The following is a 26,142-nucleotide window of genomic DNA, read 5'->3' as shown; positions in this document are numbered from 1 at the left end:
AAGCACTTTGCTGGGAATCCTGTTTTCCTTCCTGAGACTGAGAAGCAGATTGGCGGGCACATTAGGCAGCAGAGGGCCGGGGGAACGGGAGGTCACCCAGGAGCACAGGCCTATCGCTGAGGCCCGAAATCACCAATTAATGAGGTGCTGGGGAGCAGGATGAGTTCAGAGAAACCTCTGGAACTCCAGAAGGGCTGTGAGGCCTGGCCCCTCCCCAGGGTTCCTGGACTGGACAGAGCTCCTCGGCCATGGGCGAGTCTCCCTTAATTCCCGAGGAAGGGATTATTCCCAGTGTACAGCTGGAGAAACTGAGGCACGGGGCAGTGACTTGTCCGGGACACAGCCTAGCAAGGGACTGAGAGAAGATCAGGGTGGAGACCCCGGGCTGGCCCTTAATCCTTGCTTTGCTGGGGTCCTGGGTGACCTTGAGTGTGTCCCTTACAGTTAATAACCAGTATTCATACGGCCTCTTCTCAGAGTTACTTGTTTGGCTTTTACAGCTGTGTAAACAGCTGGAACAGGGCTTCCCAGGTGGTCCGGTGGTGAAGAATCTGCTGCCAATGCAAGGAGATGCAGGGGACGGGGGTTCCATCCCTGGGTCGGGGTGAGCCCCTGGAGGAGCAAATGGCAGCCCCCTCCAGCATTCTTGCCTGTGAAATCCCGTGGACAGAGAAGCCTGGTGGTCGACGGGCCATGGGGTTGCAGAGAAGGACACGATGGAGGGAGGGAGCACACACACGAGCATACAGCTAGAACAGAAGACGAGCTCGAGCTCCTGTCACAGAGCCGGACACTGAGGCCCAGAGAGGCTATTTGGTTCAGGCTACCGGCTGCCGCGTGTCTCTGCCAAATTCATACAGGAGCCTCAGATGTGCGTATGTGCTGAGTAGCTTCTGTTGTGTCTAACTCCGCGACCCCATGCACTGTAGACTGCCAGGCTCCTCTGTGCGTGGGATTCTCCAGGACAGAGTACTGGAGTGGGTTGCCAGGCCCTCCTCCAGGGGATCTTCCCCACCCAGGGATCAAAGCCGAGTCTCTTAGGTGTCCCGCATTGGCAGGTGGTTTCCTTACCACTAGCACCACGTGGGAAGCCCTAGAACCTCAGAATGTGACTGCATTTGGAGATACAGGGTCTTTAAAGATGTGACTATGTGGAAATGAGGTCGTTAGGTTGGACTCTAATCTGATATGACTGGTGTCCTTCTAGGAAAAGATTTGGACACAGGCAACACAGAGAAAAGGCCGGGTGTGTACACCGGGAGAAGACGGCCACCTGCAAGCCGGAGGTGCCAGCACCTCGATCCTGGACTTCTGGTCTCCGGAGCTATGACAAAACAGTTTCCATTATCCTAGCCCTGCACCTACTGACACGCTTTGCTCCCAGTTCGCACCAGGTCCTGCTTCTTCCTGAACCCTTTCCTCACGGGTCACTGGCAGTTTGAATGAGGTGGCGCAGGGACTGCGGTTCTGCGTGTGTGAGTGCTGCTGGGCGGACTACTGTTACCTTAACTCTTGTGAAATACACCCACATATGCAAATGTGTGTGCAGTCTAGTGGAGTGATGAGGAGCCAAGGTATCAACCAGGCCCAGTTTGAACCCTGACTGCTGTGTGACCTTGGGCAAGTTGCCTAATCTGTCTGTGTCTAGCTCTCCTTTGCAATGGCGATAATAAGCTTATCACAATAACAGTGCTATTGTATGTAAGCTTCCCTGGTGGCTCAGACAGTAAAATCGTCTGCTTGCAATGATGGAGACCCAGGTTCAAACCCTGGGTCAGGAAGATCCCCTGGAGAAGGAAACAGCAACCCACTCCAGTACTCTTGCCTGGAAAATTCCATGGATGGAGGAACCTCATAGGCTACAGTCCATGGGGGTCACAAAGAGTCGGACATGATTGAGAGACTTCGCTTTCGTACGTAAGTAAAATGACACAGATTCCACTCTTAGAGAGCCCGCATCAACTCAGTGCATAAGATTAAAACTTCAATGGAAGCATCATCAACATCAACATTGGGGAAAGGGGTGTGAGGTCCTGCAGGCCGGGGGCCAGCTGGACTGCTGACCCCTCCTCTCCCAGGCCTGATGTGGAGCTCTGAGGGTCAGACAGTTGCAGGAAAGACCAGCTGAGCAGGCACAGGGGCCTGGCTTCAGGCAGGGCCTCCCCCACCTGGAGACAAGCGTGGCTGAGCTCAACCAGAGAGACGGCCTCCCGGAGCAATCCATCAGAGAACAAGAGCATGGCTTTCGGCAAACCCTCTTCTCAACTCACAGGAGGCGAGGCATTGTGGGCTCTGGGTCTTGCACTGGTTTGCGGTGAGTTTCATGGTAGTTTCTTCAAGCCCTTAGTTTAGATGGAGAGAGCTCAGGACTCTGGTGGTCGGCTGTGGGCAGGAGACCTGGGTCACTCCCGGGGTCCAGCAGCTTGCTTATCGTCTCACTGAGTGGGGGGATACGGGGGTAGGCTGGATACTGAAGTGTGGGCAGGGAAGGGTCCGGAGCTTCTTTTTTTACGGTTGATTGATTTATTTTTGGCTGTGCTGGGCCTCCGTCACTGCACACGGGCTTTCTCTGGTTGCGGTGTGTGGGCTGCTCATTGCGGTGGCTTCTCTTGCTGTGGAGCTTGGGCTTCAGTCATTTCGGCTCAGGGGCTCAGCAGCTTTATCTCCCAGGCTTTAACGCACAGGCTCAAGAGCTGTGGCGCTTAGCAGAGCTTTGTTGCTCCAAGGCATGTGGGATCTTCCCGGATCAGGGACGGAACCCGTTTCTCCTGCATTGGCAGGCGGACTCTTCACCACCGAGGCAGCAGGGAAGCCATGGTGGTCTCTTATTCCTGGAAACCCCACTCCCTCCCAGGCCAGGTTCCTCCTTCCCTGTCCCCTGGCGGGGATGTGTGTGTGCCAACGCCCCTCCCATCAAGCCCCGCCCACAAAGGTGGGCCCACTGCCCTGGAGAGGGCCCACCCTGCAGAGAAACTCTGTGAATTCTCCTTGGGGTGAAGAGAGTTGGGGTCCTGGGTTGAGCAGCACTGTGAGAGTCCGGGGTGGGATAGTGGGTGCTCCCCCCGCCTTTCAGCCCTGAAGGCGCCTCCTGTCTCCTCCCCCCCACCCCGCCCCGTCCCCTCCTCAGAGGCCACCTGATCAGGCAACAATCTGCTTCTTCCAAGCCCTTCAATTTCTCTCTCCTTACAGGCTGTAAGGGGTGATGTGCCCCCGGGGCCAAGGCCATCCTTTACGAAGGTTCTCCCCTATGAGACTCTCCCTGAGATGCCGACTCAGGGGCCCTGGGTCAGGCTTTGGTGGTGGAGCGGACCAGGCAGCATGGTCCTCTCCCCCGCCCCATCACGCCCTCCCCCATCACGCCCTCCCCCCCTTCTCCCCCCCCTTCTCCCCTAGCTGGCCTGGGCGGCATTTGGGGCAGAGGAAACACCCCGTCCCGTCCTAGGTCCAAGGTGGTGCCTCCCCATGTGCGTCACTGGCTTTTCACACGTGAAATGACAGGGCTGGACTCCACGACTGGCAGGTCCCCTCCGGCCCTGACGTTCTCCCAGCGGGTGCCTCGCCACGTCCCCCTCCACCCTTCCTGGTCGGTCCTTCCAGGGCTGGGGCGCCGCCTCCACCCCGCCACCTACCCGGACACTGTCCCTTGGTCACAAAGGGCAGAGAAGTCACTCAGCGCTTGGCTTTTAGGACGTTTATTCCGCACTGTCCCAGGGTGGGCAGAGGGGACTGGCCCTCTCCTCGGGGGGTGCGGCCCCTGGTCGCGGCCAGACCTCGGTGGGCGGGCGGGCGGTTAGAAGAAGTTGGCCACCCGGCGGAGGGACTGGACGCGTGCGCTGTGGGCCTCCCAGTCGGAGAAGCTGCGGAAGTCGCCCCTCTCCACCAGGTACATGCGACCCCGGTAGTTGGGCTCCTCGTAGAGAACCCACCTGGGTGGAGGGCGGCAGCGGGGAGGGCGAGGGTTAGGGGCCAGGGCTGACCAGATCTTGGCCTCGCAGCCCCACTCCCCACCCCTGACCCACAGCCGCCACCCCGCGCCCCTCCCACCCAGACTACACATTCTGGGGCGCCATCAGACAGCTTGTCTTGGCCATGGGCTTACATATCTCTTTTTCAAATTGAAGTCACAGGAGGCAAAGGATGAAGGCTCCATGGGGGGAGTGAGCAGAGCCTGGGGCCAAAGGTAGCATCCACCACAGGCAGCCTCCAGTGACCCCTCACCCCTCTGAGCCTTATCTCCTCTTAGGCAAAGTGGGGCCTGAAGTCCCTGTAGTCAAATCTTAGCTCCTACCTCCCTGCTTTCTTTTCTAAATAAGCCCCTGGGGACCCCCAGGGGTCAGTGGAGGTTGGGCCTCAGGGCTCAGGACACCTTCTACCGAAAGGTACGGCTCTGGCCTCACAAGACACAATTTAGCCAGCAAATGGTTGTTTTGGAATTCTCCCCCAGATCCCCAGGTGCCATCAGCTTGGGGCAAACCTGGAATTTCTGAAAGACCTTTGGGTCAGGGCCCAGGGCCCAGCAGCCAATATCAGCCATGCCAGGAAAGGTAGGGAGCGTCTTCCTTCGGTCCCTGGCATGACCACCCCTGGCACCCTGACCCCATGCCTTAAAGGATCCCATAGATGCTGTGACAAGAGCTGGGCTCCTGGCACCCATGTTTTAGGGCTCTTCTGGGGGCTGGAGCTGAGGTCTGGGGAGACTCCTGGCTCCAGAGCGGGTACAGTCTGACTTGGAGCCAAAGGCCTGGCTGTCATCCCAGCAGGGGTACTCACTGCAGGGTAGGGATAACTTTCTGGGCCTCAGCTTGCTCCTCTGTAAAATGGGGACACACTGTCCACCCAGCCAGGTAGATGGGGAGGAGATGGCCAGCTTGGGTGCCAGCAGGGGCTGTGAAACTTGGCCTGATGGGCGTGTACAGTGGGCGCAGAGACTTCCTCGGCTGGTGGAAGGAACAGGGCATGCAGGGAAAACCCACTCAGCCATGCGGTCCACCAGAAGTGAGCCACCATGAGGTACATCTCCTCGGGGAGGCCCGCTTAGGGGGGCTAGGCACTTGGTAGGAGAGAGGTCCAATACAGGGTCAGTGAGGGGTGGGCAAGTGGGCAGGGCCACCCTGCCCAGAGCAGGCTTCCCCTGGCTCAAGCAAACCATAGCCCAGCCCAATCCTAGAGAATGACTATCTGCAAAGGGCCCCCTACCCTTTGCACAGGGGTGGGCAGGGGCCCTCTGGAGCCCCGCATCCCCTCACCCTGGCCTTCCTGGGCCAGGGAGGTGGCTGGGGGAGGGAGGGAAAGGGTCTCAGGGCAGGGGACAGGCTGACCCTCTGCTGGGGGTCTGACCCACCCTGGCATGCAGGGACCCGTTGGTGGAAGCCAGGTGGGTTCTACTCACGCTCCGTCCCCGTACGCCTTGATGGCGTTGACACAGTTCTTGGTCCAGCCCCGACTCTGAAGGAAGGGACAGTCTTCCTCGAACTCCAGGCACTGGCCCGTGAAGTTGCAGCCCTCGAAGATTTCTAAGCGGAAGTGTTCCCCGTGCTGCGAGCCCCCACCGAGAGCGAGGAAGGGAAGAGGGTGAAGGAAGTGCCCACAGAAGCACATGTGAGTGGGAGCGGAAACTTACCCAGGGCCCCAGGGGCACCCAAGAGTTCCTGGGCTAAAGAGCTAGGGAGTGCCCCCACCCAGCCCAACACCCGCCCCTCAGCCCAGGACTTGCAGATAAGATTTGTTTGGATGAAAGGCCATCTATTTCTTTAAAAAGATTCAGGGTGTCAAATCAGTCTACTCTCCTCTTTCTTTAACTAAAGAACCTAGGATCCAGAGAGGGCCAGCCCTCCTGGAACAGCGGCCGCCCTCGGACCAGCCTGGGGCACTGGGCTTCCTCCTGCCCAGACACACCACGGCATTCCTATGCCCATCACCTCCCCCACCCCCGGCAACCCCGCCCCGGGCTGCAGGCCATGGGCAGCTTTTAAAGGATAATATTTTACAAACTGTAACAGAACCTTTTATTAAAACATGAAGCCAAAAATCTAAAACAAATAAGAGATCTCATTTGCTGAAATCCCTGCTGGCTCACTGGGCCGAGGACATACCCTCTTAAGAGTCCCCTGTATTTCCAAAAGCCCGAGGCGGGCCAGCTCCCCTTGGGCTCTGGCGCCGGCGGGGGCTGGGTCTATGCCAGAGCTGGCCCCAAAGACAGCTCTTTATGAGAACAGCATTCAAAAGATACCCGGGATAGTTTTCATACAAATAGCATTATGCAAGACCCAGGGCCAGCCATGGCAATTCCTTTTTTCCAAATGTCCATGACCTGATGGGAAGCCTAAGAAAGCATTCTTACAATCTGAGAGGCTGAAGCCCAGCTGGGTTTGCAGCCTGTGTGGAAAAGAGAGAGGTTGAGGGGTTTCCACTCAGGAGGCCCCTCCCCTGGGGTCCTTAGATGCTCGTCCAGGGAGGCGCTCCTGCAGACACAAGGCCTGAGATGCCCCATGAGTGGCTCGCCCGGCTCTCCAGAACCAGCCGTGTCCCGCCCTAGCATCCAGAGCTCACAGCAGGCTGGTTAGGACTTGAACTTGGGTCACTCCCAAGGAATGGGAATGCCCATTCCTCAAACCCCACGCTAGGGACAACCAGACACACAGTCCTTCGCCGAGGAGGAGTGACACCCCGCATTGTCCACCCTGTGAAATGGCAGCCGTCTGCTGGGTCCTGTCCCCTAGTTCCCGCTGCCTGGCCAAGGATACCTAAGTTTCTTCCATCGGCCACTCCATCGAAGGCTCCCGAAAAGCATTACAAGGTGATCTGCCTGGTGGACACACCAGGCCCACGTGAGCCTTACTTTAGCTGAATGCTTCCCCCATCTGGTTGTAAATCCAAACTTCTGATGTTTCCAATAGCGTCTTAAGTGGAAAATTCAGCAAGATTTCGGCATCAGAAATCGAAACTGATGCACGGCTGAAAACGCGGGCGTGAAAACTCCCAGGGGCTCTCTGATTCGGACCCCACGCGTGAGAGTGGCTAGGTCTGTGTGGGGACACCTCGCCGTCTTAAAGATCCCATGGTCTCACCTGTTCCTAAAGCTGGGAGGGTCACCCCCTTCCCAATACCTGTTGTACTTCTTAAGCAGGCTCATGGAGCCCTGGATCACTCCAGCAGGAAGCCCCCCAGCCCCACGCCAGCCAGGTGGCGGACCCCGGCCCACTCACCATCCTCACGGGCCGACAGGAACCCATGTGGTCGTTGTGGCCGTTCCAGCGGTAGAAGTCGGGGTAGTCGCCGTGCTCCAGGATGAACTGCTGGCCCCGAAAGTCAGGGTGGTCGAAGCAGACCCAGGCCCCGCTCTCCACGCGGACCGAGTTCACCCGGTTCATGAAGCCTCGATCCTGGAAGTTGTCACAGTCCCCGAAGACCTCCAGCTTCCTGCCCGTGAAGTGCTTGCCCTCATAGAGTGTGATCTAGGAGAGCCACATAAGAGGGCACAGGGTTGGGTGCGCCTCTCCTTTCAGTTCTGGGAATGGACACTTGGTGCCCAACACCCCCCACTGAACCCTGAGTCCCCAGGCCAGACCTGCTGCATACACTAGGTGCTCAACCCTGTCTCTTGATCAGGTGAGAGAACATATGGACGGCAGGCTTGAGGTCAGCCGCAGTGCCCTGCATCCCCACCCTGGGGGCCTGTGGTTGAGCAGACAAATCTCAGAAGATCCAAGGAGGCAGGCACTTCCTCTTTGCCCAGGGGCCCCTGTGGAAACTGCCACTGCAGTTTTTAAACTCAGTTTTTGTTCATCGTTAAAACACAACATCCAAAGAAATGCTTCCAAAAGAAAACACTTCACTCGGGGCTCGCCGTTATAACCAAATACTCAGTTTTCAGAAAGTCAGGTTTCTGGGACCCATCTGCTTCACCGGACAGACTGAATCCAACAGAGCCACGTCAGGGCCCGGCGCGGGATTAACGGCTCAATGTTTTTTCAACGTAGCTGTATCCCTTTGTGCCCTGGGCCACTCCTCCGGGTGACATGCATGTGTTAGATCTGGAGCTTTTCTAGCCCGGCGGTCAGTTCAGACACTGTGCTCCATGGTGATGTAGCACTGAAGGGTGGCCTCAAACTGGACACTGTGGACCAGATGGTAACCAGACCTATTGTGGTCATCATCTGGTAAGGGATAAAAATATCCAGTCACTGGGTTATACACCGGAAACTAAGCCAGTCTTGTCAGCTAACTGTACTTCAATAAAAAATCAAAACCAAACATGGACTGTATCAACCTCAAACTCGCTTTCTGCAGAGGAACCTAACATTCCGACCATTCCGTAACTCTTCAGGGGCTTCCCTGGTGACTCAGATGCAGAGTCTGTCTCTGCAGTGCAGAAGACCTGGGTTTGATCCCTGGGTTGGGAAGATCCCCTGAAGAAGGGAACGGCTATCCACTCCAATATTCTTGCCTGGAGAATCCCATGGACAGAGGAGGCTGGTGGGCTACAGTCCATGAGGTCACAAAGAGCTGGACACGACTGAGCGACTAATACTTTGGGCTCCTAGAAGGGCCCTGGCAAAGTAATGCTGCCTGGGCCCAGGGACTGTGCTCATCCTGTGTGTGTGCCGTCTCTGATGGTACAACTGCCTCTCTGAGCCCCTCGGAGTTAAGTGAGGCCAGAGGCTTTGGCCAAAGGGACGTGCATGGACTCAGAAGCTCTGAAAACCTCTCATTTCTCCTCTCTGCCTCTGCTGCTGTCAGCGTGTAGCTCTGCAGCACAGAGGGTGTGTGGACCATGGTGGAGGGGAGCTCTTGGGGCTGTTTGTTACTGAGGCATAACCTAGCCCACGCAGACAGATGTAGTAATACTCTCACTCACTAACCTTGAACGTAGCCCCTGGGGTCCAAAAGACAGGGAGCTAGAGAAGAGGGGAGAGGTCCAAATTTACCCTCCTTCCTGCACCAGTCTGTTTGAAGGCTCTCCCCACCCCCAGATATTCAAGGACAACTGGTCACCCACAGAATTCGGAGGCCTCCCTCAGATCTGAACAGTTGTGCAGAGAACTAGCCCCAAGTGCCCCTGGGCAGATTCTGAGGAAGGAGCAGCCGCATTAGAACAGCCTCAGGGAAAGAAGCAGGGCCCAGGGCCTGCAAGGCAAGGCAGGGGTCCCCCACCGCAACCCAGGCACCCCCTCACAGCTCACCACTCTGCCTGCTCCTGCCTGGGGGTGGGGGTTGGAGCCCCAGAGCCAGTGCTTGCTGGAGGGGCTGGAGGGAGTGTTGGGGGTACTTCCTAACCCCCACATCACAGAGGTGATCAGCCAGGGCCAGGCTACCCCCGGGTTGTCAGATGCAAAGGCCACCAAGCAGCAATTTGCCACCCTCCGCCCCCAGCCCCCAGCCCGAGCACAAAGAGACACGGGAGGGGTTTCTGGGCCCTGCCGCGGGCACTCACCTTCCCCGAGCGCTGCGCCATGGTGCGCCTGGGCCGCCTGGAGTGCCGGCCCGCGGGCCGCGGGGGGCCCCAGATATAGCGGGGCGGCGCCCTGCTGGCTCAGCGCCGCCCCGACAAAAGATTTGCTGGGCCGGCTGGTTAGTGCTGTCGAGCGTGCTAAGCCCGCGAGGGGCCGCCCGGCGGAGCGACTCGCTCCGCCCCCGTCTGGGGGGGTCTCCCCGGTGTTCACGGGGGTCACCGCGCCCGGCTCGGCTTGGGCCCCCGAGACCCACTCTCTCTCGGGCTCAGCCTGCCTGCTGGTCCTGCTGAGTCAGGACCACACGCCCCCCGCTGCCCCCCGCTGTCTTGGGGCGGGGGTCTCCAGGCTCCCCTCCTCCTCACGGAGCCCTGAGCCTTCCCAGATGGCCGGCCACTCCCCTCTCCCAGCCGGACCAGGGCTCACCCTGTTACTGAGTCGTTCTCTGGGTGAAGGATGGGACCCCAGGCCCCAGAGGACAGAGATGACAGCCCCTGCCCACCCACTCTTCTCTTGTCCAACCCAAATTGGTGTACCCCCAACCGCAGTGAGGCCAGACAAACCCAGGGTTGGAGTTCAGCACAGAGAAAGGTTTCTTGCAAAGGAGAACCAGGCGACTCCTGCTCAAAAGGCTGCAACTCCCTGGTGGGTTTCCGGTGTTTCTAAAGCAAGGTGAGGAGGAGAGTCACAGGGTGTGTGCTGATCAGCTCTGGGACAAGTCTCTGATTGGTTGATGGTGAGGTAATGGGGCAGTGTCACAGGGTTAACATGATCAATCCCCAGGCTCCAGTAGGTCTGGGGGCTGCAGTGCTCACGGTCATCAAGTAGTTAACTTCTTTCACTTGGTGGGGATTTTAGCATCTGTAAAACAACTCAGGAAAGGTGCACAGACACTGTTCCCTAGGTACTTCAGGGAGGAACTAAAGACTGTGACTGCCATATGGCTGATGTGCTGTTCAAATTCTGACCAGTTCTCCTGGCCCAACTACTATGCCTTTTTATCACTGCATGTTCACATCCTTCCTATCTTTTTCGTTGTTGTTAACTAATTTGTTGTTGTTCAGTCACTAAGTCGTATCTGACTCTTTGAGACCCCGTGAGCTGCAGCATGCCAGGATTCCTTGTCCTTAACTATCTCCTGGAGTTTGCCCAAACTCATGTCCACTGAGTCAGTGATGCCATCCAACCATCTCATCCTCTGTTGCCCTCTTCTCCTCCTGCCCTCAATCTTTCCCAGCATCAGAGTCTTAGTTAATTAAAGTCAATTTATTTATTTTTGGCTGTGCTAGGTCTTCAGCTATATCCATAGGCCTTTTCTGGTTGGGCATGTGGGCTCTTAGTTCCCTGACCAGGGATTGAACCGGCGTCCTCTGCATTGGAAGGTGACTTCTTAGCCACTGGACCACCAGGGAAGTCCCCCAATCATGAATTCTTGAGCCAGGCTTTTGTGACTCAGCCGAGGCCTGGGAGACACAGCTTTTCTATAAACAAGAGGCAGGCAGGGGGCATGGGAGGAGGAGGGGGTCTGTCCGGGAAGGCCCCTTAGGGTCCTGCTCCCTTACACTGTGGTCTTAATTCCCAGCTCTACCATATCTTTTCTGCTCCAGCAGCACCCTGGTCTGCACCCCCACCCCCCAAAACACACACACATATCTCCATGTCTGGCAGTGGTCCTGAAGCCTCCGCTTCTTCTGTCTTGCTCCTGGAATCCTGTCCTCTCCCATCCCCAGTCAATGCTCACCCTCAATCTGTCAAACTGTCACCTGCCCCAACTTGAACCCCCCACCCTTGCCGATGGGCCGCAGGGCTCCGCACCCAGACCACCCTGGATGGCAAGGATGAGTTTACAGAAACAGGCAGCCCCACCTCGGCGTGGGGCTTTCTAGGGCATGGAAGTTCTTGGCACATGAGAAAGGCTCAGAGACGGTTTGCGGAGTGAACAGAGTCAACACTGTGGCCACGAGATGCGCAGCCCTCAAATTGCTGGGAGATGAGATGTGCACGCAGGAACAACACGGCGGTCAGCTGGGGCAAGGGGCCCACGCGAGCGTGAAGGAAAGAGACGCCATTTGGAGCAGGGGGACCTTGGAGGGCTTCCCAGGGCACAGGGCAGCGAGGAGCGGGTGTGGGAGCCGTCTGAGCTGTTCTCGGGAGGGCAGGTGTTATCACCATCACACAGATGAGACACCTGAGGTTCAGGAAAAAGAGGTCATGGATTCTGGGGGTTCAGGGGGGCCCTGCCCCTGCTCTGGGAGGCTGTCACATGTAGTACATACACTACAACCCACAAGTCACCTTGCATCCAAGGCTCAGGCCTCCCAGGGGGCCCAGGCCTGACCCTTGCCCCCCACAGGCATCCACACTGGCCAAACCACACATTCTAGCATTTGCCTTTGGACACGGGCCCTGTTGCGGAATATAATTAAAAGCAAGTTCTCCCAACCCAGAAGGCCTGTCCATATAGGTTAAAGAGAAAGAAGAGTTGTATTATTGACATTAAACCAAAAAGCGATGCCTCCCAGGCAATCTGCGGCAGTGACTGCAAAGACAGGGACATCTCAGCCTTCATACAGTCAGGAGGCTTTCTCATTACGTACATGTACATGTGCTCAAGGTAAAATTGCTAATTTTCTCGTATCTGTATGCCCAGAGATAGGCTTTACAGTTCAGAGTAAGGTGATGGCTGAAGTTAAGTCCTTTTCCTCCCAGGAAACTGGGAGGTGGGATGTTATTGTTTCAAAGAGATAGCTCCCAGCTGCTAGAGGAAAAACCTTCAGAATATTAGGATGGCAAGAGGCTTATTTAGCCGTCAAACTGATGCATATACATGAGAAAAAGAGAAAGGAATTCTGGAAAAGAAAGGAAGGGAAGTCTCTTCCCTTGTATTCAACTGGGAAAATTAAACCCTTTATTATTTTTTTTAAACATAGGCTTTATTTTTTCTAGCCGTTTTAGGTTCATAGCAAAATTGACTGAAAGTATAGAGAGTTCCCACGTCCTCCCCAGCCCCACATAAACAGCTTCTTCCACCATCAGCACCCCACCACCGCAGATGGTGCATTTCTTATAATTGATGACCCTATACTGACATGTCATTGCCACCTGAAGTCCATAGCTTACAGTATAATTCACTCTTGGTGCTGAGTTTTGACAAATATAAAATGATATGTATTTGTCATCATAGCATCTTAAATAAGGAGTGTTTTCATTGCCCTAAAAGTCCTCTGGGCTCTGCCTATTCATTGCTCTTCCCTACTGTGCCCCAACCCCCGGCAAGCACTCACTTCTTTTTTTAAAAAATTTAATTTTTAAAAATTTTATTTAATTTTATTTAATTTTGGCTTAGCAGTGAGTGACATGCAGGATCTTTAGTTTCCTGACCAGGGATTGAACCCGAGCCCCCTGCAGTGAAAGCCCGGAGTCCTAGCCGCTGAATCACCAGGAAAGTCCCACAAATACTTGTTTGTGGGTAAAACCATGGGACAATTGGGGTTTCCCTGGTGGTTCAGCTGTAAAGTGTCTGCCTTCAATGCAGGAAGACATGGGTTCAATCCCTGGGTCGGGAAGAGCCCCTGGAGAAGGGAATGACAACCCACTCTAGGAATCTGGCCTTGGAAATCCCATGAACAGAGGAGCCTGGCGGGCTCCAGTCCATGGAGTCGCAAGAGAATCGGACACAGCTTAGCAACTAAACAGCATCGGGACAATGGCTCAGTGCCGGTCACAGGGCATAAAACACCCCTGGGCCCTGCCAACTGAAGGCTTATTCTGACAAGCACCTTCAAATTTCCAAATGATCCCGGGGACCATTCTTGCCCTCTTCGAGGTTCACACCTTTAGTGAAATTGCTGGGGCAAGCATGAGCACACCTTCAGCCCCACGGGATACAGGAGAGGCCCCCGACGCGTGGGTTTGTGCTCGGCTGCTCAGCGCCGTCCATCAGTACACTGGCGCATCTGGGTTTGCTCCGCTGTTCACTGCTCATTCACATGCGTTGTCCTTTCCCCGAGTCCTTCCTGACTGGTGTGTGCGTGTTAACCTAAACCTATTACCTGTTCCTTTGTGGTTGGTATGTCTATCAGCCTGTCATCTGGTCCTTTTCGCGTCTGTATGTTACCCTGTTATCTATTCCCTTGTTGCGTCCATGTGTGTTTTAACCTGCCGTCTAACCTATTCTCTATCCCTTGGTGGTATGTGTGAATTATAAAGACCTTTCCCCATCTGTGGCTTAGACCACTGGCCTGGGTCCTGTTGGACAGGCACGGAGGGAGCTCCTTTAGCCAGAACCTGTGCTCTGCTAAGGCAGCCTGTCTGTGGACCAGTAGGAGCCTGAACATTCTGGGTGGAGGGGTGAGACATCCTCTGGCTTGCTCAGTGTCGGGCCCTACTGACCATGCTCTGCCCTAGTTCAAAGCCATTTCTGGGAGACCGGAAGACATCTCCCTCCACAAGAGGGGCCAAAGGTCTCCAGGGGGAGCATCAGATTGGGGCAGGGAAGGAAAGGGTGGGAGTGCAAAGGCTGGACGCCTAGGTCCTAGAAGAATCCCCTTGTTCCTCCCACACCCAATCCTACCCTCAAATACTGAGTCGATGAAGTAAGTGAAAGGTGCTGAAGCCTGACCCCTAGAGGTGGTTACAACAACTACACCTCCCTTTCCCAGGGAAACTGGGGCCAGGCTGGAATGGGTTTCACTGATGGCCCAGATGGTAAAGAATCTGCCTGCAATTCAGGATATCTGGCTTTGATCCCTGGGTCGGGAAGATCCCCTGGAGAAGAGCATAGGTACCCACCCCAGTATTCTTGCCTGGAGAATCCCATGGATAGAGGAGCCTAGCAGGCTGCAATCCATAGCGTCAAAAAGAGTCACACACGACTGAAGGGACTTAGCACGCATGTACAGGGAGGATGGAGAAGCTCTATTGAGTCAGCAAAAACAAGACCGGGAGCTGACGGTGGCTCAGAGCATCAGCTCCTTATTGCAAAATTCAGGCTTAACTTGAAGAAAGTAGAGAAAGCCATGAGGCCATTCAGGTATGACCTAAATCAATCCCTCATGATTATACAGTAGAAGTGACAAATAGATTCAAGGGAATAGATCTGATAGACAGAGTGCCTGAAGAACTATGAATGGAGGTTCATAACAGGAGGCGGTGACCAAAAGCATCCCCAAGAAAAAGAAATGCAAGAAGGCAGAGTGGTTGTCTGAGGAGGCCTTACAAATAGCTGAGGAAAGAAGAGAAGCAAAAAACAAGGGAGAAAGGGAAAGATATACCCAAATGAATGCAGAGTTCCAGAGAACAGCAAGGAGAGATAAGAAGGCTTTCTTCAATAACCAATGAAAAAAGGTAGAGGAAAACAATAGATTGGTAAAAACAAGAGATCTCATCAAGAAAATTGGCAGTATCAGGGGAATATTTCACGTAAGGATGGGCACGATAAAGGACAAATGGTAAGGACCTAACAGAAGCAGAAGAGATTAAGAAGAGGGGGCAAGAATACACAGAAGAACTATATAAAAAGATCTGAATGACCCAGAAAACCACAATGATGTGATCACACTCACCTAGAGCCAGACATCCTGGAATGTGGAGACAAATGGGCCTTAGAAAGCATTACTACGAACAATGCTAGTGGAGGTGATGGAATTCCAGCTAAGCTGTTTCAAATCCTAGAAGATGATGCTGGTAAAGTGCTGTACTCAACGGCAAATTTGGAAAACTCAGCAGTGGTCACAGGACTGGAAAAGGTCAGTTTTCATTCCAATCCCAAAGAAAGGCAATGCCAAAGAATGCTCAAACAACTGCACAGTTGAGCTCATTTCGTATGCTAGTAAGGTTATGCTAAAAAATCCTTCAAGCTAGGCTTCAGCGATATGTGAACTGAGAACTTCCAGACTTACAAATGGGGTTTAGAAAAAGCAGAAGAGCCAGAGATCAAATTGCCAGCATTCCCTGGATCACAGAGAAAGCAAGGGAATTCCAGAAAAATATCTACTTCTGCTTCATTGACTATATTAAAGGCTTTGAGTGAATCACAATGAACTGTGGAAAATTCTTAAAGAAATGAGAATACCAGACCACTTCACCTGTCTCCTGAGAAATCTGTATGCAGGTCAAGAAGCAACAGTTAGAATTGGGCATGGAACAATGGACTGGTTCCAAATAAGGAAAGGAGTACGTCAAGGCTGTATATTTTCACCCTGCTTATTTAACTTCTATGCAGAGAACATGTGAAATGCCCGGCTGGATGAATCACAATCTGGAATCAAGATTGCCGGGAGAAATATCAACAACCTCAGATATGCAGAAAAAGATGATAGGGAACTATTTCCGTTCTCTGGAGGGTTTGCTCCTTGGAGGTTTTGCTAAAAATGGTCTTTAAAACAATCTAGGCCTAGTGCTTTTTATGTGGCTAGATTTTTTTGACTATGGATTCAATTCCTTTAACAGTCATAGTTCCATTGGGAGATTCTACCTTTTTCTTGGATCATATTTGGTAGCTTATACTCTTTCATTCTGTGGACCATCTGCTGAAATTTTCAGTTTTACTGGCATACAGAGTTCATAGGGGCTTCCCCCGTGGCTCAGTGGTAAAGAATCCGCCTGTAGTGTAGGAGACACAGGAGATGCGAGTTCTATCCCTGGGTTGGGATGATCTCCTGGAGCAGGGCATGGCAACCCCCTTCAGCATGTTGCATGGAGAATCCCATGGACAGAGGAGCCTGGAGGGCTACAGTCCTTGGAGGTCACAAAGAGTCAGACATGACTTAAGCGACTCAGCAGGAGCACCAGAGTTCATAGCATCTATTGACGATTTTTAAATGTTTTATCTGCCACAATAAGCTCTTTTCTCTGCTGATGTTCACATCTGAGTCTATGACATTTGCGTCTGGCCATGGATCCTTTCCCGCCTGGGTTGAATTTTTTTTTTTTTTTTTTTTTGGTGTTTAAGTGAAGGCATTTTTTTAAAAAAATTTTTTATTATTATTTTTTTTTTATTTTTTTTTAATTTTAAAATCTTTAAAATTAAGGAGATCCAACCAGTCCATTCTGAAGGAGATCAACCCTGGGATTTCTTTGGAAGGAATGATGCTCAAGCTGAAACTCCAGTACTTTGGCCACCTCATGTGAAGAGTTGACTCATTGGAAAAGACTCTGATGCTGGGAGGGATTGGGGGCAGGAGGAGAAGGGGACGACCCAGGATGAGATGGCTGGATGGCATCACAGACTTGATGGACGTGAGTCTGAGTGAACTCCGGGTGATGGTGATGGACAGCGAGTCCTGGCGTGCTGCGATTCATGGGGTCGCAAAGAGTCGGACACGACTGAGCGACTGAACTGAACTGAACTGAATGGATCCCTTCCTGCATGGGTTGAATCTGAGTCCTTCTCTCTGAACCTTCTTTCCCTTCTGCCCTCTCCCCCTAGGAGGGCCCAGAAAGATCAAAGGAGGCCAGCCTCCGGGCAGCGCGGGTGGGTGGCCCTTTCCCACCTGCCAAAGCTGTGAGTGTTTTCCCACTGTGGGAAGAGGGTGCTGTCCCCTTTCCTTCAGCGACAGCATCTCCCAGGCCAGGGTGGGGCTGGTGAGAGTTAAATCAGCAGTCAGATGGCCTCCTCCGCGGTTCCTGTTTCCTTGGCCTTCCTCACGGCATCCCAGAAAAGGAAGCCGGGGCTCCCATCCGGCACATCAGTCGTCCCCAAACAGAGCTTTCACGGGGCTCCTCTGATCAGGGATCTCCGGCCCAGGTGGGATCTCCGGCCCAGGTGGCGCCTCGCAGAGCCCCCCCCGCCAGACAGGAGGGATGGAGATGCATGTCCGTCCCCTGAGAGGCCAGGAGACTGGCACTTTTGGCGCTTCGAAGGGGTGGGGAGCCCCCGAGAGGTAACACGGGAGCTGTAGGTGGCCAGTCACCCACCCGGGGCGGGGAGCGGGGTGGGCGGAGAGCCGGAGGAAAAATGCAGGCCTGACGCGCCCCTGGGGGGATCCGGACGAGCGGAAGGGCCGAAGGGGGCGTGCACTTAGACGCCGGGTGCCATCTGTACCCCCATCCCCGCGCCCTTGCGGAGCTTTGAGATGTTAACACGCCCAGCCCCAGGCAGAGCGCCCCCTCCCTCTGCTGGGGACCCCCTCTCGCCCCTCTGTTCTCTCCGCATCACACCCGCCCTCACCGCCGCCCAGCTTTCAGATCGCCCGAGAAGGTGTCGCGCGGAAGATGAGAGAAGGAACCACGGACAAGGTTGAGGGTCACAGACGAGGACTGCGGGCAGGGCCTCCGCCCCACTCCCAGACCTCTACCCACCCCCGTACCCGCTAGAGGCTGCGGCTGGTCCAGAATGTAGCAACAAGGGCTCGGGGGCCGCGCCTCGCTCGGACTCCAGGGGCAACGGAGCAAACCCGGCCCGTGGTGGGGGCTGCTCTCAGCTTGGTCCGGCACCGGACTCATCCGACACTCCGGCAGCACTTAAAACGGCTGTGTCATTTGGGGTTAAATCACATGGCGCGGACAACGGGCTGCAGGTGCTACCTGGGTAATAAAAATTGTTAGGAAATACCCCCTCGAGACTGAAAAAGAATTTTATTTTTCTGTCTGAAAGTTGGAAACTTCTCATTCTGTGGTGGAACGCCTGAATGCAACTTAAGAAACAGGCATCACTGGAAACAACCAATTAAGTTCAAATGCCTCTTCATTTTGCAGATGGGGGGGGGGCGGCGGAAAGAGGCAAAAGGTGGATTGTTGAGCCAGCGGCAGAGGGAGGGCAAGACGGAGGGTCCCTGCTCTTCTCAGCAGTCAGCCCAGGATCGCTTCTTTATTCCAGGGGCTGCATCCTCCCCAGGGGCTTGCATAAAGCAGGCAGTGTGCCCCCCTACCCCCAGCCCCGCCCTGCGGCCCCCCACGCAGCAGCATCAGGAATGGGAAGTCTAGATCTCAACCTCAGCTGTCTGTCGCTGGCTCCAGCCTCGTTCTTCGGCCTTGAAGCTGGGCCAGCCCAAGCCCTTGTAGGCCTCCGGGTGCAGCCCAACAGTGCACACGTGTGTTCACACGCATGTGTGTGCGAAACGTCTGTGGAGGGGGGCAAGGGAGACCCTCAGAGACCCTGTGGTCCTCGTCCTGGTTCTCACACAGGTGTGAGGGGACACTGGGCAGCCTGGCGTCGTAGACTGAATATTTGTGTCCCCCAAAGTCACAGGTTGAAATCCTAACCCCCAGGGTGGTGGTTTTAGGGGGTGGGTGTCGACTAAAAAGAGGCACAATGTTGAGTCATGAGTTAAGTTTTATTTGGGACAAAATGAGGACTATAGCTCAGGAGACAGCACCTCAGATAGCTCTGACAGACTGTTTCAAAGAGGTCATGGGGGGAGGTCAGTGTATGTGATTTTGGTGAAGGGGGAATTCAACACAATCGAGCGCTTACTTTACGAAAGGTTTTCTGCTAGTCACGAGGAGCTGATGCCACCACGAAGGGAGATAGTGCTTTTCTAGATATGAGGATTGAGATGGAGGTGGGCACTGCAACCTGCTCCAGTGTTCTTGCCCGGAGAATCCAGGGACAGAGGAGCCTGGAGGGCTTCAGAGCCCGTGGGGTCGCAGAGCTGGACAGGACTGAGCGACTTAGCACACGAGAACGTGGGGTCTTCAGGAGATATGCCGTCATGAGAGTGAAAGGTACAGTTCGTCGCTCAGTTGTGTCGACTCCGCGATCCTACAGACTGTAGCCCACCAGGCTCTTCTGTCCATGGGATTTTCCCAGGCAAGAATACTGGAGCGGCTTGCCATTTCCTTCGGCAGGGGATCTTCCTGACCCAGGGATCCAACCTGGCTCTCCTGCATTGCAGGCAGACTCTTTACCAGCTGAACCACTGGGGCAGTCATGAGAGTAATGCCTTATAAAGACCCCGGAGACCAGCCTCTCCCCTTGTACCACACGAGGACGGTGTCCGTGAGCCAGGAGGCAGGCCTCTCCTGACACCCAGTCTGCCGGGGCCTTGATCTTGGACGTCCCAGCCTCCAAAGGGGAGAGAGAAACCTCTGCAGTGATGGGCCCCCTGGTCTGTGGTGCTGTGTGAGCCCAGCCCGAGCGGGCCTGGAGAGCAGTCGCAGCCTCTCTAAGCATCAATTCCCTGCTGTAAACCTGAGAGTCCCGGCCACTTAGGTTCCCTGTGCTTACAACAACCAGTCTGGTTTGGCAGACTGTCCTGGTTTTCAAAGTCAAGACTTGCAGGACCCCCGAGGGCGGCCGCAACGAGTACCAGAAATGGAGCGGCTGAAAACAGCAGCGATGCCTTCTCCCCCAGTTCCAGGGTCTGAAATCTAGATGCTGGCAGGCTCCAAGGAGAATCTGTTCCATGTTCTGGCTTCTCGGGGTGCTGACACCCCCTTGGCACGTGGCTGGGTCACTCCAGCCTCTGCCTCTGTTCTTACACGGCGCTCTTCCTCTGATCTATCTCTCTCTCTGAGTCCAGATTTCCTCTTTTCATAAAGACGCTGGTCGTTAACCAACCCTACTCTCATTACACCTGTGGAGGCTCTCTTTCCAGATAAGGTCACGTGCACAGGGGCTGGGGATCAGGGCTACAACACGGCCTTTTGGAGGCGAGAACTCAACACCCCTCAAGGGCCAGGCAAGCTGGGCCGGTTGGTCAGCCTGCACACTCTGAAGTCCTGCAGTCATACAACTCCCACCTGTGTCCCCCCGTAGTCTGAGGTATCATTGCCTAGGTCAGTGGTTCTCAAAATGTGGTCCCTGGATCCCTACCAACAGCAGCAGCAGCCCTGGAACTTGCCAGAAATCCAGATGTCTTCAGAGAATCAGAAACTCTGGGTGGGGGTGGTGTGGGGCTTCCCTGGTGGTCCAGTGGCTGAGAATCTGCCTTACGAGGCAGGGACAGGGGTTTGATCCCTGGTCAGGGAACTAAGATTCCCACATGCTGCGGAGCGATTAAGCCCGTGCACCTCAACTATTGAAGCCTGCAGGCCCTGGAGCCCAGGCGCCACACCCGGAGTCCGTGTTCCATGATGGAAGATTCCCCATTATGCAGCGAAGATCCTGACACAGCCAAGTAAATAAACAAATAAACTCGGAGGCTTCCCAGGTGGCGCTGGTGGTAAAGAATCCTGTTGCCAATGGAGGGGACATAAGAGACACAGGTTCGATCCCTGGGATGGGAAGATCCCCTGGAGGAGAAATGGCAACCCCCTCCAGGATTCTTGCCTGGAGAATCCCACAGACAGAGGAGCCTGGCGAGCTATAGACCAGGGGGTCACAAAACAGTCAGACACAGCTGAGCACACTGGGGGTGAGCCCCCCGCCCCCAGCCCTGTGTGTTCTCCTGAGCCCTCCCGGTGGCTCTGGAACGAGTCAAGTTTTGAGAACAAGCGGTCAGCAGAGGGGCTGCCCCCGCAGGCATCGCAGGGGCGTCGGTGACGACCCAGAGCTCTTCCGCTGGTCATTTGACAACTTCATGCGACGGTGCTCCAGTTACAGGCGCAGAAAAGGCTGTACCTCTGAATGACTTCTGCTCTGGGATAATGACAATGCACACGTCAGAGCCGAGGAATGTAGCCTTTCCAGCTGCGCCAGCTGTCAACACCAGGCTGGCCCTCTGCTTAAGCCTTTTAGGGTAAAGTTCAGGGCATGTCACTCTCACAGCCACGCCACTCGGAAAAAGCCAGATGACCGTGTGGGTTTACTTGGATTCTTCATTGGTCTGTTAATGATGGGAGCAGAGGGAGAAGCAAAAATGATAAGAACACCAGGAAGCCGGTGGGAGTGGCTGCTGGGCAGGGTTGCTTTGCTTTTGGAAGTAATAAATCAAAGCTCTGCCCAGGCTGTTCTTGGGCAGCAGCAAGAACTGGATGAAAGGTCTTGACTCCTGAGGCCATGATGTTTCCAGAATCCTATTCATGCCTTTAAAAGATGAGCCGGGAAATTCCTCAGTGGTCCAGCAGTTAAAACTGTACTTCCAATGGGCTTCCCTGGTGGCTCAGCTGGTAAAGAATCCACCTGCCATGAGGGAGACCTGGGTTTGATCCCTGGGTTGGGAAGATCCCCTGCAGAAGAGAAAGGCTACCCACTCCAGTCTTCTGGACTGGAGAATTCCGTGAACAGTATAGTCCATGGGGTTGAAAAGAGCTGGACATGACTGAGCAACTTTCGCTTTCACTCCCAATGCAGCGGGTGAGGCTTTGATCCCTGGTGGGAGGACTAAAGTCTCATATGACACATGGAGCAGTCAGAAAAAAATAAAATAAAAGGCATAAAAACAAAAGAGATGTTTAAAGGAAAAGGTGAGCTAGGTCCAGCATTCTTGCCTGGAAAACTCCATGGGCAGAGAAGCCTGGTGGACTATAATCCATGGTGCTGCAAGAGTCAAATAGGACTCAGCAACTAAACAATAACAGGAGGAACTTGATGTTGATGGTTCCAAACTCATATCTGTATCCATTAAACCAAAAAAAAAAAAAAAAAAAAAAAGATGACCCAGGAATTCCCTGGTGGTCCTGCAGTCAGGACGGCACTGCTGAGGGCCTGGGTTCAATCCTTGGTTGGGGGACTAAGATCCCAGGAAGCCGAGCTGCCCAGCCAAAAAACGGCAGAAAATAAAAGATGAGCCAAGTGCATTTCCCAGGTTGTAGCAGGATGTGGGAGCTGGAGGGACCTGGAGGTGTGACACGACCTCAGGGGAAGGACTGATGTCCCCATTTAGAGTCTGAGGGAGCGCATTCTCTGTCCCCCCACCAGGGCTCGTCTACCGAGCAACCGCAGGGGTCCACGGGGTGTGTGCGGGCTGAGTGCTGTGGGTCCAGAAGGACCTCCCGTGCACGTGACCTGTGAACTCTGGCAGACTCAAGTGTCTTATCGTCTTGTGTTCTTGATACCTTGGGCCGGACTGGTGGGAAACTTCCTGGTAAACTTGCTTGTGGAGGAGTTCGTGACTTTCCATCTTGCCCTTTTGGGATGTGCAGCCCAGGGGCAGCGATATGGCAGGAGTTTGGAGTCACTGACCGTTGCAGGAGTCGCCGGGTTGGGAACCTTGGAGCTCCAGCAGCAGTGGAGGCCCAGCCGAGGCGGGAGAGCTCAAGCCTGGGGGTCTGATCAGCTCGTTATCTGAAGGACAGTGGTCAGCACAGGTGCTGGGCTTTGGAAACAGCCAAGGTTTTCGGACCTGTGGCCATGACAACAATCCGCGGCAGAGAGGTCTTCTCGGTACAGGAACCAAGACCAGAGGCCATAACGGAGGTGCCCAGAGACACAGACACATGAGCTACAGAGCTGGGACCACAACTGCTGAGTCTTCGTCTGACGCTCCATTCATCTGGGGGGTTCCCTGTGTGACGACAGAGGATGAGATGGCTGGATGGCATCACGGACTTGATGGACGTGAGTCTGAGTGAACTCCAGGAGTTGGTGATGGACAGGGAGGCCTGGCGTGCTGCGATTCATGGCGTCGCAAAGAGTCGGACACGACTGAGCGACTGAACTAAACTGAACTGTGTGTTGGGGTGTAGTGCAAACAACAATGAACAAAGTTACACGCGGGGGGTGGGGGTCTCTCAGGAATCCGGCCCCTCCTCTGATAACAGAAGTTAAGTTAGCTCTCAGCGTCTCTGCAGCCCTAACTGCAGAGCAGACTTCCCAGGGTCAGGCTGGGAAGCTGCCAGGGGTGAAAAGGGTAATCAGGACAGGACACAAAGACTTGACTCACATCGAGGTTTTTGGCCTGATGTGTAACTCTCCCCTCCTGGTGAGATGAAGGAGTGGGGTGAAGATAAAAATTCTAGAATTTTCTAACATTTCTGAAGATGCCCCAGTTTCCTGCTGACATGGCCTTCATGTCAGCCTCTGTTCATCCATACAAAAGTCTTGGTAAACGGAGTAATAAAGGCAGCCATAAACCTTCCGCCAGCAAGCCGCTCACGTGCGGCTGGAGCCCACAGGAGCTGGAAGGGTTTTCTGAGGAGTGAAGACTTCTCCAAGAATCATTAACCCTTTTTTCCTATTAGATGACCACCTAAAGGCAGTGCTTACTGTGGTCCTTTGACATCCTGTTAAGAGAGCATAGCTCTTTCCTTCTTGTTTAGGTGTTTAGTCGTGTCTCTTTTGTAACCCCATGGACTGCAGCCCGCCAGGCTCCTCTGTCCATGGGATTTCCCAGGCAAGGATACCAGAGTGGGTTACCATTCCCTTTTTCCAGGGCATCTTCCCGAGCCAGGGATCGAACCCTCCTGCGTCTCCTGCATTGGCAGGTAGATTTTTGGCCACTGCTCCACTGGGGAAGACCATTGCTCTTTCCGTGTTAGGAGAGATAAGGGATGGGCCTAACCTGAGACTGACTGAAGGCCGTCCCAGTGTCCTGTGTGAGTGGTGAGGGGTTCCTCCACGTTGCAGCAGACACAGGCCGAATTCCGGGGAACTGGTCTAGAAGGCAGCATGTGGGAGGGTCAGCTATTCATCCATTCAACAAACAGCTACCTGCGGACTCCAGGTCACCACTGGGGAGCATGCAGAAAGAACCTTCGAGAAATTAGTGAAAACCCTGGCAACACATTGTCCAAAAGTACCAGCTTTTTCTTCTGAGGGATTCCTGCCCGCAGTAGTAGATGTAATGGTCATCTGAGTTAAATTCACCCATTCCAGTCCATTTTAGTTCGCTGATTCCTAGAATGTCGACAATTCACCCTTGCCATCTCCTGTTTGACCACTTCTAACTTGCCTTGATTCATGGACCTAACATTCCAGGTTCCTATGCAATATTGCTCTTTACAGCATCAGACCTTGCTTCTATCACCAGTCACATCCATAGCTGGGTATTGTTTTTGATTTGGCTCCATCCCTTCATTCTTTCTGGAGTTATTTCTCCACTGATTTCCAGTAGCATATTGGGCACCTACCGACCTGGGGAGTTCCTCTTTCAGTATCCTATCATTTTGCCTTTTCATACTGTTCATGGGGTTCTCAAGGCAAGAATGCTGAAGTGGTTTGCCACTCCCTTCTCCAGTGGACCACATTCTGTCAGACCTCTCCACCATGACCCACTCATCTTGGGTGGTACCACACGGCATGGCTAAGTTTCATTGAGTTAGACAAGGCTGTGGTCCGTGTGATTGGATTGACTGGTTTTCTGTGATTATGGTTTCAGTGTATCTGCCCTCTGATGCCCTCTCACAATAACCTACTGTCTTACTTGAGTTTCTCTTACCTTGGACGTGGGGTATCTCTTCATGGTTGCTCCATCAAAGTGCAGCCGCTGCTCCTTACCTTGGAGCAGAAACAAAAGAGTCCAAAATGCAGTACTTGGATGCAATCTCAAAGATGACAGAATGATCTCTGTTTCCAAGACAAACCATTCAATATCACGATAATCCAAGTCTATGCCCCAACCAGTAATGCTGAAGAAGCTGAAGTTGAACAGCTCTATGAAGACCTACAAGACCTTTTAGAACTAACACCCAAAAAAGATGTCCTTTTCATTATAGGGCACTGGAATGAAAAGTAGAAAGTCAAGAAACACCTGGGGTAACAGGCAAATTTGGCCTTGGAATGTGGAATGAAGCAGGGCAAAGACTAATAGAGTTTTGACAAGAGAACGCACTGGTCATAGCAAACACCCTCTTCCAACAACACAAGAGAAGACTCTACACATGGACATCACCAGATGGTCAACACCAAAATCAGATTGATTATATTCTTTGCAGCCAGAGATGGAGAAGCTCTATACAGTCAGCAAAAACAAGACCGGGAATGGACCGCGGCTCAGATCATGAACTCCTGATTGCCAAATTCAGACTTAAATTGAAGAAAATAGGGAAAACCACTAGACCATTCAGGTATGACCTAAATCAAATTCCTTATGATTATACAGTGGAATTCAGAAATAGATTTAAGGGACTAGATCTGATAGATAGAGTGCCTGATGAACTATGCAATGAGGTTCGTGACATTGCACAGGAGACAGGGATCAAGACCATTCCCATGGAAAAGAAATGCAAAAAAGCAAAATGGCTGTCTGGGGAGGCCTTACAAATAGCTGTGAAGAGAAGAGAAGTGAAAAGCAAAGGAGGAAAGGAAAGATATAAGCATCTGAATGCAGAGTTCCAAAGAATAGCAAGGAGAGATAAGAAAGCCTTCCTCAGTGATCAAGGCAAAGAAATAGAGGAAAACAACAGAATGGGAAAGACTAGAGATCTCTTCAAGAAAATTAGAGATACCAAGGGAACATTTCATGCCAAGATGGGCTCGATAAAGGACAGAAATGGTATGGACCTAACAGAAGCAGGAGATATTAGGAAGATGTGGCAAGAATACATGGAAGAACTGTACAAAAAAGATCTTCATGACCCAGATAATCACGATGGTGTGATCACTCACCTAGAGCCAGACATCTTGGAATGTGGAGTCATGTGGGCCTTAGAAAGCATCACTACGAACAAAGCTAGTGGAGGTGATGGAATTCCAGTTGAGCTATTTCATATCCTGAAAGATGATGCTGTGAAAGTGCTGTACTCAATATGCCAGCAAATTTGGAAAACTCAGCAGTGGCCACAGGACTGGAAAAGGTCAGTTTTCATCCCAATACCAAAGAGAAGCAATCCAAAGAATGCCCAAACTACGGCAGAATTGCACTCATCTCACATGCTAGTAAAGTAACGTTCAAAATTTTCCAAGGCAGGCTTCAGCAATACGTGAACCGTG

At 53.5% G+C, this 26,142-nt stretch overlaps 1 protein-coding gene across 1 annotated transcript; it reads right to left on the bottom strand.

Moving 5' to 3' along the window:
• Nucleotides 3,696-9,454, bottom strand: CRYGN (crystallin gamma N). Its single transcript, XM_018047465.1, has 4 exons — nucleotides 9,434-9,454; nucleotides 7,206-7,454; nucleotides 5,390-5,535; nucleotides 3,696-3,926 (listed from the first exon to the last, which is right to left on the bottom strand). The coding sequence occupies exons 1-4, from the start codon at nucleotides 9,452-9,454 to the stop codon at nucleotides 3,791-3,793; spliced, it is 552 nt and encodes a 183-aa protein (XP_017902954.1). The 3' UTR covers nucleotides 3,696-3,790.

Source organism: Capra hircus, chromosome 4 (assembly GCF_001704415.2).
Source record: "Capra hircus breed San Clemente chromosome 4, ASM170441v1, whole genome shotgun sequence".
NCBI lineage: Eukaryota > Metazoa > Chordata > Mammalia > Artiodactyla > Bovidae > Capra > Capra hircus.
This window is presented reverse-complemented; position numbering and strand designations above follow the sequence as displayed.

Bases quoted from the DNA above. Each gene is read 5' to 3' on its own strand.
- CRYGN (XM_018047465.1), bottom strand. From the start codon at position 9,454: ATGGCGCAGCGCTCGGGGAAG. The intron at 5,536-7,205 runs GTGAGTGGGCCG...GGGGGCTCGCAG, and splicing joins CCTGTCGGCCCGTGAGGATG to CACGGGGAACACTTCCGCTT. The intron at 3,927-5,389 runs GTGAGTAGAACC...CCCTCCACCCAG, and splicing joins AAGGCGTACGGGGACGGAGC to GTGGGTTCTCTACGAGGAGC.